Here is a 13,130-nt window from a genome sequence, read left to right as displayed (position 1 = left end):
CCACGCTGGCTCGACTCGATTGTCTCACCTCAGCCATGCGCCTGATGCGACAAAGAAAGCCCATGGTGAGATGCGTTCATCACTCCATTCATTGTTCTGGCTCGGAGACCGGAGCAGATGGAGTGGTTGCTGGTTAGTTGGTGGTTAGTGCGACCTGCAGTCTCACTCGCGATCCACCGCCAGACCCACGCTGCTGCTTAGCGCCAGGGTCACATGTTGGGCTTATCGGCGCTCTCGTTCACTCTACCTACGCTCTACACTCTACACATTGGGAATGGCGGCTACTATGGACTGGAGAAACTTGATTGATTGAGGGCGACATCGTGCCCCTGACTAGCCAGCCCGCTTTCAGCAGCATGGATCTAACTGTGGGTTCAACTGGGCTACTACACTGTACATCACGCAAGCCGGATAGTGGCATCTATGAATCCCACTTGATACCGTCTACCTCAACCCAGACCTTTGCTCAAGCATCTGCTTGAAAAGCGATCCAGATTGTCCTAGAAGCGCCCCGGGCGTGTCATACTCAACGACCCTACCTTGATCAATGACAGCAACCTGGTCGTAATCCACCAAGGTATGAACTCGGTGTGCAATCGCAATGACAGTACAGTTAGCAAACTCGGTGCGGATCACTTCCTGCATCAGGGTGTCCGTCACATCATCCACCCGGCTGGTGACCTCATCCAGAAGCAGGATCTTTCGTTTCATCACAATAGCCCGCGCCAGGCAAATGAGCTGTCGCTGGCCGGCGGACAGGGGGAGGTCATCGATCTTGACATCCAGACCCCCGCTGCTCATGACATGCTCATGTAGCTGCACCTTTCCAAGAGCATACAGAACTCGGTCATCATCAACAGGGGTGAACCCGGTAATGTTATCGCGGACAGTACCTCGAAACAAAACCGGTTCCTGCGGAATCACAGTAACCCGATCGCGGATAACGTCTCGGGGGCATGATTGTAGACTCACGGCATCAATGGTAATATCACCACTTTGAACTTCAACCAGACGGAGGAGGGCAAGGAGAAGCGAGCTCTTGCCACTTCCAGTGCGCCCACACACCCCCAGCTTGGTTCCAGCGGAGATGGTCAAGGATATCTGACGGAGGACGGGCGGGGAAGCCAGGTCATAGCCTATACAGGCGTTCTTGAAGACGATACGTCCCTCTAATGGCCAGTCAGCACAAGGAACTAGGTTTTCTCCAGGAAGATCCTCCGAGGGGACCTTCTGGAAACTTCGGATGCGGGTCACCGCGCCAATACTGGTCTCCATCGAAGTCCAGAAATTGATCAGCTCTGACAGCTGCTGATTGAATGTGATCAATGAGATAAGCGAGACACCGATGGGACCAATCCCGGGAATAATCACGGCAAATATGACTAGCAAAACTGCAACCCCAGCAACAAACAGGTCCAGAACAAGAAGCAGCCACCGTTGAATGACAAAGAGTGCATAGTAGGGCCGTTGGGATCTTTGAAGCAGCTCGAGGTGTTCTCGTTGGAAGCTGTCTTGCCAACCAAATGCGCGAATAGTGACAAGACCATTGAGTGTCTCCGTGAATTGGGTGTACAGGGGGGATTTGCTTTCAAGGTCCAAATAGCGGAGTTGTCGTGATGTTCGGAGATAGAATCTTTGAATCCAATAAATAACGAAGACCGCAAAGGGAATAAACGCGGCCATGTATTTGGCTCCCACGGAGATGAACACTGCACTCATCACGCATTGGGCGAAGTTGTTGGATGTCTTGAGAAAGTCAGCTGGGAGTGATCGGTCAATCAAGGTCATGTCTTGACTAAATCGATTGAGGGTGACGCCGCTGTCGGTGGATGTGAGCCAGTGCAAGGGCGCTTTTTTCACCTTTTCCACCAGGTAATCGTGGAGCCGGTTTGAGGATGTGGGAACAATCCGACAGAAGACGAGCCACATGCATGAAGCCCACAACGCAGCCCCAAGAGCGGCCATCACTGCATAGATGCCGATGTACAGGCCGAGATGTCCAAATGGGGTTCGTGCATTCTCTTCCGCCCACCATTGAACCCAGAGACCTATGTGTTTTCGTCAGTGAGATTCATCTAATACAAGGGAGATCATACGTACTGGGGAATTGCGAGCAGAACACGCCAATCACTAAGGCGATGAAATAGAGCAACACTTTCCGGGAGCCAGCAGCTCGTAGGTAGTACGCATAGATGCTCAAGTCTCCCAGTTTCCTGTCCATGTCATCACTCTGAGGCGATGTGCCCGAGGCCATCCGATTATTTGGTGCTGTTCCTTGGGGCTCGTCAGTTAAGTGTGGACTGCATGTTGTTTCATTCAGGTGATTCCAAAGTTGAAGCTTGCGGGGAGGTCCTTGCTCTGAGATTTTCCCATCTCGAAGCACAACAACATGATCCGCAAAGGCAAGGAGTTTCTGATCATGTGTTGTCATGATGGTGGTAACCCCCTGCTGATGCAAGATGCCCTGTGCTCCAAATACGCGTGTAAAAACCTGCTCTGATGTCTTAGCATCCAGAGCACTCAAAACATCATCGAAAACAGCTAATCGCTTCCGTGCATAGATCGCACGGGCAAGAGCGATGCGTTGGCGCTGCCCACCACTGGTTGTCATACCATTGCTGCCAATGACTGTATGATCTTTCTGAGAAAGACTTTCAATGTCATGATCAAGAGCAGTCGAGCGAAGCACTGTGCGGTACCATTTTTCATCGTAAGGGAAGGGCTGACAGATGTTATCGCGAATTGATCTGTTTCGAATCCAGGTCTTCGTGTTGCAATAGGCTATGTCACAGACCTTGGTGTGAATGAAGCCCTTCAAGCAGGGGATCTCCCCAAGAATTGCATGTAGAAGTGTGCTCTTTCCTGAACCAATCGGCCCGGTAATCATGATGAGGGGTGAAGGAGGACATCTGAGATCGATGTTCGAAAGCGTAGCTGCCGAATTGCGGTCCCACCCAAAGTCAGCCTGAGAAACATGTACCAGATCTGTTTCGGCGGCGAAAGGGCGATGTGCCGCTCCTCTACTGCCAGTATTCAAGGATTGGAGTTCACTGTCAATGGGCTGCGCCCCGTGTGAAGGGCAATCCCAGTATAGAGGCTGAGAGTGAGGACCGGGCTCAGGCTTGTTGTCGTACCCGCTGTAGCCAGTCAGTTTGTACTCCAGTTTTCATCCATTGGATATTGGCTTACCTAGTAGATTCATCTTCACCATCAGATGTCGGAATTTCGACTGTCGGCTCAACTCGCTGATGCGGAATTGCTGCAGCATGGAAGAAAAACGATTGTGGAGACCAAGCATCTTGATGGTCGTGCTTGCATCGAGGTAACTTGACGCAAATGCCACCCTTTCCCGAACAGCCTGCATCCATATCTTTTGCCTCCCCGGGGCCGACTTTGATATTAGATGTGTCAAGTAGAAGACCGCAAAGGTAAGAACCGCTGGAACTACAGCGGCCCAAGCCACCTCGTGCTGCAGAAGATATAATGCGACAGCCACAGATACTGGACTTGCCCAGACCTCGTGCATATTCTGGACCCCTGATGCAATATTATCGATATCGTTGCTCATCAAAGTCAGGGCAGCCGAGTCACTGTACTCATCAAACTTCAGCTCAAGTGTTTTGTCGTAGATCACGGATACAAGGGAACCTCGTATCTGGGTTATGAGCCGGAATGTATGATGCTCGTAGAGACAGTTGGAGACCTGCGTGGATTGTCAAACTTTATAGAACTGGAAATCGAAGTGCCATTCAAACTCACTGCTTTCAGACCAAAAACAAAAGCAAACGCCCCAATCAGGCCATAACCATCATTCATATCGGGATCATCGCTCCCCACGTAATTGGTTAGGCTTGTTATCAAGAATGGCTGGGCAAAATTCAACCCAATCATTGCCAGTCGCGATAGAAACGAGTAAATGACCGAAGCTTTGAACGTAGATACGGTGCAATATGCCAATGCATTTTGGCCGGATTTTGAAGCTGCTCAAAGGTCAGAAAGATATCGACGTAAAGCCTTAGATCAGCTACTCACTAGATGTCCATTGCGCCGAGAAACTCCGATGGAGTACATTTGCCGACAGAGCTTGGTCCAGATGCGGCAGCTCATCCACCGATAATCTTTCTCTGAACCCGAGGAAAAGAAAAGGGTTAATCCACCAGAAGAAGGCACGGCTATACAAACCACGAACTTCCTCGTCGCCATACCGCGTTCTTTGATCGACGAAGTGTGCTTGCTTCGACCTCGACTCTAAACAAAACCAGACCACTTTAACGGCGATACTGGCCGTGTAGATTGCCGCAAGAACAGTGTAGGAGGCTAGCCATAAGCTCCTTGCACGCACACTATCGAAGACGATTGACAAGGATAAGGAGAGGTTGAGCAGAAAGGACGGCTGAATAGAATATAGGTGTTCCAAGTGCGATAGGAACAAGAGGGCAACGGAGGTGAAGAAGGACAAGGCTGCAGCCGCCAGGGACGTTTGCGTTCGTGGTGCATGAGGGAGGAACCAAATCACCAGCAGAGAGAGCTGGCATGCTCCCAGAACCTGGGCTGCAACCTAGTGAGATGTTAGAATGGGCGATGATCTACCATTATAGCAGTAAAAACGTACCAGCTTGGCCCAGTATAGTGGACTTTGTAAGACCTTGAGATTGCGTTTTCGCCATAGTTGCTTGTAGCGAAAAGGGAGTGCCAGCAGCAGCAGCGCCGATGGGGCAATTGAGAGAAAGCATTCTTCGAATAGTAAAGTAAAATCAAAGCCGCCTCGACAATGGTTCACTTGAGGACCAAAACCATCGTCCCCACAGACGTAAATATTCTCCATTTGGACCCGAAATGAGTTGGATTCACCCAGATGGTTAACGAAAGTCCAAGACGGTTGGAGATTGACTTGAAGTTGTTGGCAGTCGACGAGGGGGTTGCGGTAGTTAAGGTAGCCTGTTGCCTAGCTGGACGTGGTCTGCCCTACCAGGCTTTGGCCTAGTACTCCTCATCTCCCAAGCAATTAGACGGCAGCGATAAGGTGCATGGCGAAGACCCCTGTCACCCAGGCCTAGGTGGGTTAGTAGTAGATTAACTACCTAGCGACGGAGAGTACGGTGCCATTCTTTATTGGTCGCTATTGATTAAGCTGATCCTACACCTAGATAACATGACCGACCTTGGTCTTTTCCTCACCCAGGCCATTATTTATGTACATCAGACGCCAAAATCAAGCCCAAGCCGCCCCACTATTCCCATCCAAAAGGCCTACAGAAGTCCTACCTATGCATTGTCAAACAACTCCAGATCCAAGCCAAGAGACCAATCGTCACTTCAACCCTGCACAGCAACGCCTACCTCTTCCCACCAGTGACTTTCCGTGCAGGCAGTCGGTTCGCGGTCGTCTCTTTAGGCATCAAAACCTTGCGCACAGTGAATCCTTTCTCTTCATCGGGACGCGGGCGCGCACTGTCCCCATGGTAGAACTCGCAGGTGAACTTCAGAAATTTGTGACGATGCTGGTAAACCGTGATCACATCGCCGGAGTACAGCTTCCCAAAATGGAAGCCCTCCCGCCCATTGTCGCCATCTGGCCCTCGTCGCAACTCAGTGCCGTTGACCCAGATACACTTCCGGGTTTTGGTGGAGAGAATCGCCATCACACCAGGGACGGTCATCCACTCCTGTCCAGCAGCAATCTTCGTTTCGATAGCTGGGGCCCAAAAGGTGACTTCCAAGGCATACGCAGGGATTCGCGTGTCCATTGGCTCGGGATAACATATGGTCGCTAGGGGACCGCGGCCCCAGGATGTCATTCGCGTTTCCAGCGGGATGGTGAGCTCAAAGATGGACCCCGGAAGAGTGGTCAACTTGCCCAGGAGGGGATGTGCTTTGCTGGGCGGGGATACTATTTTGATGTTGAGATCTGGACTCTGGTGAGGCAAGGGCTCTGGGGGGGATTGATTATCGTCCCTTTGAGGCAAATCAGGAAGTTGCACTCCGGTTTTGGCATCGATAGTGTTTGACAGTTCAATATCGAAGGTTTCTCCGGGCTCAGCTTCAGACTCAGTCCGGCCGTAGTTGGTCTTTTCCATTGTTTTCTCCGTACTTTTTCCCGTCGTCTCTGGACTCGAACGCTCACTGGCAGTATCGGGTACAGGCAGCTCAATCCGACGGCTAAAAATACAAGGCTTAAGGGTCGTATCATCGGTAGGGGTGTGCTTTGGGGCCTCTGGGGATTGCCTATCTGGAACGTCGGCGGCCACGCTAGTTTGCGGCCCCGGCGCCTCGACGTGGAGAATTTTGCTCGATATTCCAGGGAGCCACGAGTCCATGTTCAGCTGCCCAACAAGTTTCTCAGCTCCCATTAAGCTAGGTGCAGACCCGGCGACGGGGTTTTCCGGAAGGGAGAGGACGGAATTTAGGCTGTTGCCGTCGCTAATGATCGACTCACCAGTGGAAGAAACGAAGTCATGGATGCTAAAGTCGTCACCCTCATATGCATCGACATTTTCGCCCAACGCATGTGAACTTCGAAGAACTGATGGTGTGATCTCACCAAAAAGTCGTTTGGGGCTTGACTGAGAAACTGGCTGAACGATCTGAAAGCTGTCGACACTCGGCAGTGATGGATAATGGATCTCGGCTGGGGGGTAATCAAGCTTAATTTTCTTGGATTGGGCCGCTTCACTGTCCTCCTCAACCGCCATATCTGCTGCCGGTTTATCATTGAGGGAAAGCTGAGAGGCGTCTATCTCGTCCTCTAAATCCTCGCCTATGTCAGAAAGATCATTTGCAAGGTTCAGCGCGAGGTCATCGTCATCGTATTCATCTGTATCCGCAACCCCGGCAATCCAAGGATGTCTCAAGCATTCTCGTTCGTTCGGTCGGGACATGGGGTCGCGATTAAGAAGCCGAGCAACCAAGTCAATTCCATCCTCAGAAACATCTGCCTTGCGGAGTTCACCATAATCGGCATCCTCGGTCATGATTATCCTCAGCATTTGAGCCCCCCTGTCATCTGCTCGTGGAGCAAAAGGAGGGACTCCCGAAAGGAGATGGAACAATACAGCTCCAAGTGACCACATGTCAACGGATTGGTCATATGGGGATGTTTTAGGTGGCCTGATGGTCAGTATACTCTCGGCAGGGATAGGCTACTAGAGAACTTACGGATCACCCAGCCTGCGGCGTTTCCGAACCTCACCGCGCCGGTAGGTGTCATACTCTGGATAGACTTCAGGGGCACAATATAGGAGAGTGCCGCAGAAAGTCCTGAGGAATGTCTCTTCCTGCACCACTTTTGAGAGACCAAAGTCGGATAATTTCACCTTCAGAGGATCAAGGGATGCAATCAGGATATTATCCGGCTTGATGTCGCGGTGTGTGATCTTGCGTTTGTGGAGATAGTGAAGCGCATGCAAAATCTGCCGCGCCATCGGCCTAACCATGTCCTCCCGAATCCTGCCATGGGACTGCAAATACGTGGACAACTCTCCGCCGGGGACGTATTCCATGATGATGTAAATCCATCTGTCGTACTCGTGATGGTCGACATACTGGACAATGTTGGGCTAAAACGCATGCGAGGTTAATCATGACCCTGATAACTTTAGCGGATGCACTATCACTTACGTGTTTCAGATCTTTCATGATCTTCATTTCATTATCAACTTTCTTGTCAAGTATGCCATTCTTCATGAAGCGGCGCTTGTCAAGCTCCTTCGCTGCGTATACAGCGCCATGCTGTTTTGTCGCGAGTTTATAGACCGTTGCAAAAGCCCCTTTGCCTATCTGGCCAGTCACGTTGTATGTCAAACCACCGGACCAGTGCATGCCGTACGTATTGGGCGACGCCATCTGCAGAGCGGGCGCAGGAGTTGCGCGGGCTTTGGCCCGGACTGCGCCTGCTCGCTGAGTTTCGATCTTTTCGAAGTAATGGAGCATATTCTCCGTGTATTGCATGACAAAGCCTTCCCGGGACGGAAGGCGCACGATGAATCTGACTTCCTCAGAGCCGAGGAGCTCGCCGTTCGGTACCTGAATAACGGAGCCGTTGACAAGCATTCGACTCTTTTCTTTTTGGCTCTTGCGAAGACGGCAGTTGTCTACGATCGTTCCATTTGTGGATGTATCTTCGAGCATTATTATCCCATCTTGCGTGAGATAGATGCGGAAGTGCGTGTTCGAGATACGTTTCGAATTGGCATCCGCAATGAGAAGATCACAGCGAGCTCTGTTTCGGCCAAAGCAAAACCCTGCGTTTGCATCATACACGTTTGATGACAGTCTAAGGGCGAAGTCCAAGGCTGCGGTATCTGAACATTCATATTCTAGCGCATCCTTTTGGAGGATGTGCTGCGGGCGGTGACGAGCGGTTGCGGCTACCGCATCATGAGCTGCAGGTGAATTGGGGTGTAAGATACAAATGATGTCCGTCATATCATCGTCGTGCAGACCGGAGTGGTTGTAGCCCATGCGGCGAGGGTCTGTGCATGGCTGGGTGGACTCCTGCGTCGCCTCCATTTGCACGGATATAATGGCTTCGAGATCGGGCTGGTAAGATGAAGATGATCTGTAAAGGGACACGAGATAGGGAAACGAGATAGGGAAACGAGATAGGGAAACGAGATAGGGAAACGAGGCAAAAATAAAGCAAGCTATTTGACAAGATAGAGAGGGTAGGGTATATGTCGTGAGTTCGAATCTAAAAATGGGAATAGGATTTTGCGTAGCCAAGGCGATGACCAACAGAGATCCATATCACTGTCCTAGCTGATCATAAGTCTTGACATGAAGTTCTTCGTGATGCGTGAATGCTGTTTGTAGCAATGTAGGAATGAGTAGCCGTACCTGGCGAGCAACCAATAGAGCCCGCACTGTATCCCGGCACTTCTAAATACACGCAGCGTATCCAAGCCTCTTCGTACGCGACGAGTACGGAGTGAGGCCAATCGGGGTACCAAACTTGACTTTTATAGGATCCCCGACCAACGAGAGGTAGCTCGGTCTTAGAAGTACTATCCTAGCTCCAACCTCGGCGGCCAACCAGATCGCGACCTGAACTGCTCAAGAATCTGTAGTGCCGGATCATTGAAGCAAGGAGCAAGAGGGGAAAATGTCGAGGGGGGCCCGTTGGGAGGGGGCGTAGGCCTATTTCTATAGCAGGTCGGTAGTAATTAGTCAAGGATGCCCAGTGCACAGGGAAACGGAAATTCAAGGCTCACACAGTTGGCGAACTCCCCACCAGCTCTCCACTGCATAACCCGTAGCTATGGTTGCAATGGAATCACCTTCAGGGGTGGACCCGGGGATGGGAACGAAGCAAGAGGCTGCCCGGCAGGAGTTGTCTAAGAAGCATGCAGCAAGGCTGGGGTGCTGAACCGCCGCTCTTTATTTTGAAGTCGCGCGGAGCCCCAGGCACCAACAAGGCAGCACCCCTGCCGAGCCTGCGCCAATGGGGATGCGCCTTGCCTGGCCGGGCGGGAACACCGCATCTATGAATCCGTGGATCGGCCAAGCCAGATCAAGACGATTATATCTGATATTCATGCTAATCTCTATCGACTGCCATACGCTTTACTCTCGTCAGTGCTACGCTGGTATGTCCCACTCATGGCTGCATCAAAGACCTGCTCCAATCGCGAAAGGGACTCGTCGGATACCTCTGTGAGCACGTCAGGTTCCATTCAGGTCCACTGGGAAATGGAAGCACTTACGGTAGTGGACGACGATACGATTACCCAACAACTTCAAGCCCTTCTCTTGTCCGATTTCAGCCAGATCATTAGGTCCCAGTCCGGATGACTCGATGTCCAGCCACACCATGTTGGTCTCTACAGGATGGGATAACTTGCCTCCACGGCTAGTCCACATATCGGCAACCTTCTTTGCCTTCTCATGCGATCCTATAAGCTTCCCTTGCTTTCCCTGAGGGTCCGGTCCGAATGTCTCCTCAATTGCGACGCGGGCGGCCGCAGAGATGACTCCAGCTTGACGCACACCACCGCCGATGGATTTGCGGAACCACCGAGCCTTCTTGATGAACTCGTTCGAGCCAACAATCATGCTGCCAATGGGAGCACCTAGGCCCTTGGAGAAGCATAGACTCACACTATCAAACAAAGTAGTGTAGTCCGGCAAGCTGCCGGCTCCGGACACCACTGCTTCCCAAAGCCTGGCACCATCTAGGTGAACCTTGATACTGTTTTGATGAGCCCATTCAGTAATGCGCCGAGCTTCAGCAAGTGGCATAACCAATCCGTCCAACGTGTTCTCAAGACAGATGAGCTTCGTGGGGCAATAGTGGATGTTATCACTGAGTACCGCATGTTTCTTGATATCCTCTAGGGTAAGACGGACACCGTTCTTCGGAATGATAGGCATTACCGTTGCGCCTGTAAGGGAGCTTACCCCACCGGCCTCGTAGCAGATGATATGAGAACGGTGGTCGCACAGGACGGAATAAGGAGGTTCCTTCAGATGGGTGCGAATAGCAACTTGGTTACCCATTGTACCTGACATGACCAACAGGGCGCTTTCATGTTGAGTGCGTCCTGCCACGTAAGCCTCGAGATCATTTGTCACTGGATCTTCGCCAAAAACATCGTCGAGAAGGGTAGTCTGGCAAATGGCTTCGAGCATTGCCGGAGTGGGTTTTGTCATCGTATCGCCTTATGGGGCCCGATTCTTAGCATAGCGCACGCCATGATGGCAGCATTCTTGGAGTGTCAGACTCACTTCTCAGGTCAAATTCAGCTGCACCAGCACCCTGCCACGTACTGGGCCTGGTGCTCCCACTGGAAGCTGTTGATACGCTTGCCATGGTGATCCTAGAAGCGACCCTTGGGATGGGGAAAGAGGACTTCAGAGAAAACAAGGAACGAAGAGAAGAGGGAGCCAAAGATCCCATGGAGCCTCAAGATTGGGATGTTGACGCAGGAAACGTGGCTAGGAGAAGCAAGAAGCAGGAAGCACCGGAGCCCCGGCGGGCTGGGATTGGATGGGTCAATCTGTCGGGCATGCGGGGTTATGTGCTGAAAGCATTCCGAAGATGGGAAATGTGACTAATGAGATACTAGATACCGAGTAGATACCAGGTAAGATAACAGTGCCGATTGTGCGTGGCCTTTGCATCGTATTCCGTGGCCGCGAACTATACCGAGTTCATCCTAGTTCTGTCAACGCATTAATCGTGAGAAGAAAGAACATAGAAGTGCCCTACATCTCTGAACAATGCGTTCAGCGGTCTACAAAATTATAAGAGTGTTGTACCTAAGTCCGTCCTCAATTCATACTTTTCCAGTCCCAATGCCACGGAGCCCGCACAAATCTGTCCAAAATGTTTGCCTTTCAATTTATGCGGACTGAATATTGAGTTATGCCTGAGCCTAGAGATAGCTCAGCATTTTATATTAGCGATTTTTGATGTGGTTCGTATTGCCTACTCTCTTAAAGTCTTACGAATCCACTCGTCCTGTTGCAATTCTTTAGCAGAACTACGCTTGGCCGGCTCCCACTGCAGCATTTTGTGCACTAGGCGCAAAAAAACTAGCCTTATCGTCTCCTTCAAGAGTGATTTCCCTCTGCTCAAGCGGAATTGAATTATCCAACAGAGCCTTTGCATAAAAGTCACCTACAGAGTCGGGTTTAGTGAGCGGATACACACAGAATATGGTTATTGACTTTACCCCCATCAGAGAAAAGCTTATGGCTCAAGTTCCCTTGGGCAAGAAGATCGGGTGGAGGGGGCCCAAGTAGCCTTATCATCTCAGCAAGGTGGGCCCGACTTCGATAAGCCTGAGATTCTGGGTCATGGCCGGTGAATAAGGACCCTCCCTCAAGAACGTTCGAAATCTAGAAGACAAGGTGAGTTGTCAGAAATTCGCAATCAGTAATCTCAGAAGATGTATCTTACCATACATCCCACATTCCAGATATCAACGCTGTAGGTCCATGGAGCTTCTAGAATCACCTCCGGTGCTCGGTAGATATTAGGTTGAATATCTTCCAAGTGCTCTATACCACCTGGCATAGCCGAGCCGAAGTCGCATAGAACTGGAGCACCCCATTCCTTGGGGGTTCCGAGCTCCTGAGAGATATAGATGGTTCTTCCATCTACCTCTTCTCTAGGACAGGGGGTGTGAAGCTCGTTCTCTATAAAATCATCGAAGACTGAATCATCGGCGACACCGAACATGATATTGTCGGCCTTGATATCTAAGAGATCTCATGTGTAAGTAAACAATAGAAGTAAGAATGGTGAGCACAAAGTAAATACCAGCATGTATACTATGACATTCTCTATGCAGGTAGTCTAGCGCTAGGAACAGACGTTTGAGTGTAAATGCTAGGACTGGTGGGGGTAGTCTCTGCACTGGGTTACGGTGTAGAAAGGTCAGTACACTTTCGCATAATGGGGGATGTACAAGACACCGATGTTTGTCCTCAAGCCCATCTATATTAAACGAATCAAGTAATGATCTAACAGCACTGCGACCTGGATGATTTGTTGAACCTTTCTCGATGCGTTGGTACATCTGCAGTTCGTCATCCAACTACTGTCCCATAGATATGGAATTGATGAAGATTTTAAGAGCAACATAACGACGGTAACTAGAATCTTGATCTGTGAGACAGCTGAATCAAGATGGAGTTATTGATCATAGACGGTGGATAGTCCTTACTCCATATCCCGCGCAAGCCAAACCGTTGAGCTAGCTCCAAATCCCAACTTTCCTACAATTTGATACTGATTCTTGAGTATATCTCCTATTCGAGCAGGATAATACCGAGAAGCAACATAATCCGGCATGGTTTCTTCTTCAATTTTCTGGGTTACTGGTATCCGGACGTAGTTCGGATTGGAGAAGTTGAGGGGTTTCCATGTCGGTCCAATTCGCCGGGGTAAAGAGCGTAGAAATGACGATAGCATTACCCAAAACAGGAGAAGAGAGGGCTTATTATGAATAGCTCCTTGAGAGTCAGATATCGTATATCTAAGCGGACAGACACCGTAAACAAGGTGTGATATAGACCACGCACCGACTACGCCAAGCCCGCCAGGGGCGCTTTCCCCGAAGCAGAGGAAGAATACCGAGATACAGTAAGTTACCCGGACGGGGCGGAAGCCGGGCCCAGCCACTGAG

The 13,130-nt window shown here is 50.7% G+C and overlaps 4 protein-coding genes across 4 annotated transcripts; all 4 read right to left on the bottom strand.

Moving 5' to 3' along the window:
- Positions 1 to 295: 295 nt before the first annotated feature.
- On the bottom strand, positions 296 to 4,885 carry BO94DRAFT_629258 (multidrug resistance protein MDR). Its single transcript, XM_025617543.1, has 7 exons — positions 4,613 to 4,885; positions 4,033 to 4,558; positions 3,760 to 3,980; positions 3,280 to 3,703; positions 3,190 to 3,229; positions 2,101 to 3,137; positions 296 to 2,048 (listed from the first exon to the last, which is right to left on the bottom strand). The coding sequence occupies exons 1-7, from the start codon at positions 4,823 to 4,825 to the stop codon at positions 445 to 447; spliced, it is 4,065 nt and encodes a 1,354-aa protein (XP_025461437.1). The 5' UTR covers positions 4,826 to 4,885; the 3' UTR covers positions 296 to 444.
- Positions 4,886 to 5,336: 451 nt separating this feature from the next.
- BO94DRAFT_480167 (protein kinase) lies at positions 5,337 to 8,508 on the bottom strand (the record flags this gene model as incomplete). The annotated part of the gene is made up of 3 exons (XM_025608780.1): positions 5,337 to 7,107; positions 7,156 to 7,556; positions 7,618 to 8,508. 3 exons carry the CDS (start codon positions 8,506 to 8,508, stop codon positions 5,337 to 5,339), a joined length of 3,063 nt encoding a protein of 1,020 aa, XP_025461436.1.
- Positions 8,509 to 9,487: 979 nt separating this feature from the next.
- BO94DRAFT_540844 (threonine aldolase GLY1) lies at positions 9,488 to 11,011 on the bottom strand. The gene is made up of 3 exons (XM_025613000.1): positions 10,723 to 11,011; positions 9,702 to 10,655; positions 9,488 to 9,649 (listed from the first exon to the last, which is right to left on the bottom strand). The coding sequence occupies exons 1-3, from the start codon at positions 10,805 to 10,807 to the stop codon at positions 9,543 to 9,545; spliced, it is 1,146 nt and encodes a 381-aa protein (XP_025461435.1). The 5' UTR covers positions 10,808 to 11,011; the 3' UTR covers positions 9,488 to 9,542.
- Positions 11,012 to 11,425: 414 nt separating this feature from the next.
- Positions 11,426 to 12,916, bottom strand: BO94DRAFT_561557 (kinase-like protein; the record flags this gene model as incomplete). The annotated part of the gene is made up of 7 exons (XM_025614227.1): positions 11,426 to 11,537; positions 11,596 to 11,617; positions 11,673 to 11,838; positions 11,900 to 12,201; positions 12,263 to 12,539; positions 12,585 to 12,597; positions 12,669 to 12,916. The coding sequence occupies 7 exons, from the start codon at positions 12,914 to 12,916 to the stop codon at positions 11,426 to 11,428; spliced, it is 1,140 nt and encodes a 379-aa protein (XP_025461434.1).
- Between the last annotated feature and the right edge of the window lie 214 nt (positions 12,917 to 13,130).

Source organism: Aspergillus sclerotioniger, assembly GCF_003184525.1.
Source record: "Aspergillus sclerotioniger CBS 115572 chromosome Unknown BO94scaffold_58, whole genome shotgun sequence".
Lineage (NCBI taxonomy): Eukaryota > Fungi > Ascomycota > Eurotiomycetes > Eurotiales > Aspergillaceae > Aspergillus > Aspergillus sclerotioniger.
Note: the sequence above shows the minus strand (reverse complement) of the source record. Positions and strands in the feature narration are given on the sequence as shown.

Bases quoted from the DNA above. Each gene is read 5' to 3' on its own strand.
- BO94DRAFT_629258 (XM_025617543.1), bottom strand. From the start codon at position 4,825: ATGGAGAATATTTACGTCTGTGGGGACGATGGTTTTGGTCCTCAAGTG. The intron at 3,704-3,759 runs GTGAGTTTGAAT...CAATCCACGCAG, and splicing joins TTGTTTTTGGTCTGAAAGCA to GTCTCCAACTGTCTCTACGA. The intron at 3,138-3,189 runs GTAAGCCAATAT...GACTGGCTACAG, and splicing joins GGTGAAGATGAATCTACTAG to CGGGTACGACAACAAGCCTG.
- BO94DRAFT_540844 (XM_025613000.1), bottom strand. From the start codon at position 10,807: ATGGCAAGCGTATCAACAGCTTCCAGTGGGAGCACCAGGCCCAGTACG. The intron at 10,656-10,722 runs GTGAGTCTGACA...GGGCCCCATAAG, and splicing joins AGCTGAATTTGACCTGAGAA to GCGATACGATGACAAAACCC. The intron at 9,650-9,701 runs GTAAGTGCTTCC...ACGTGCTCACAG, and splicing joins TCGTATCGTCGTCCACTACC to AGGTATCCGACGAGTCCCTT.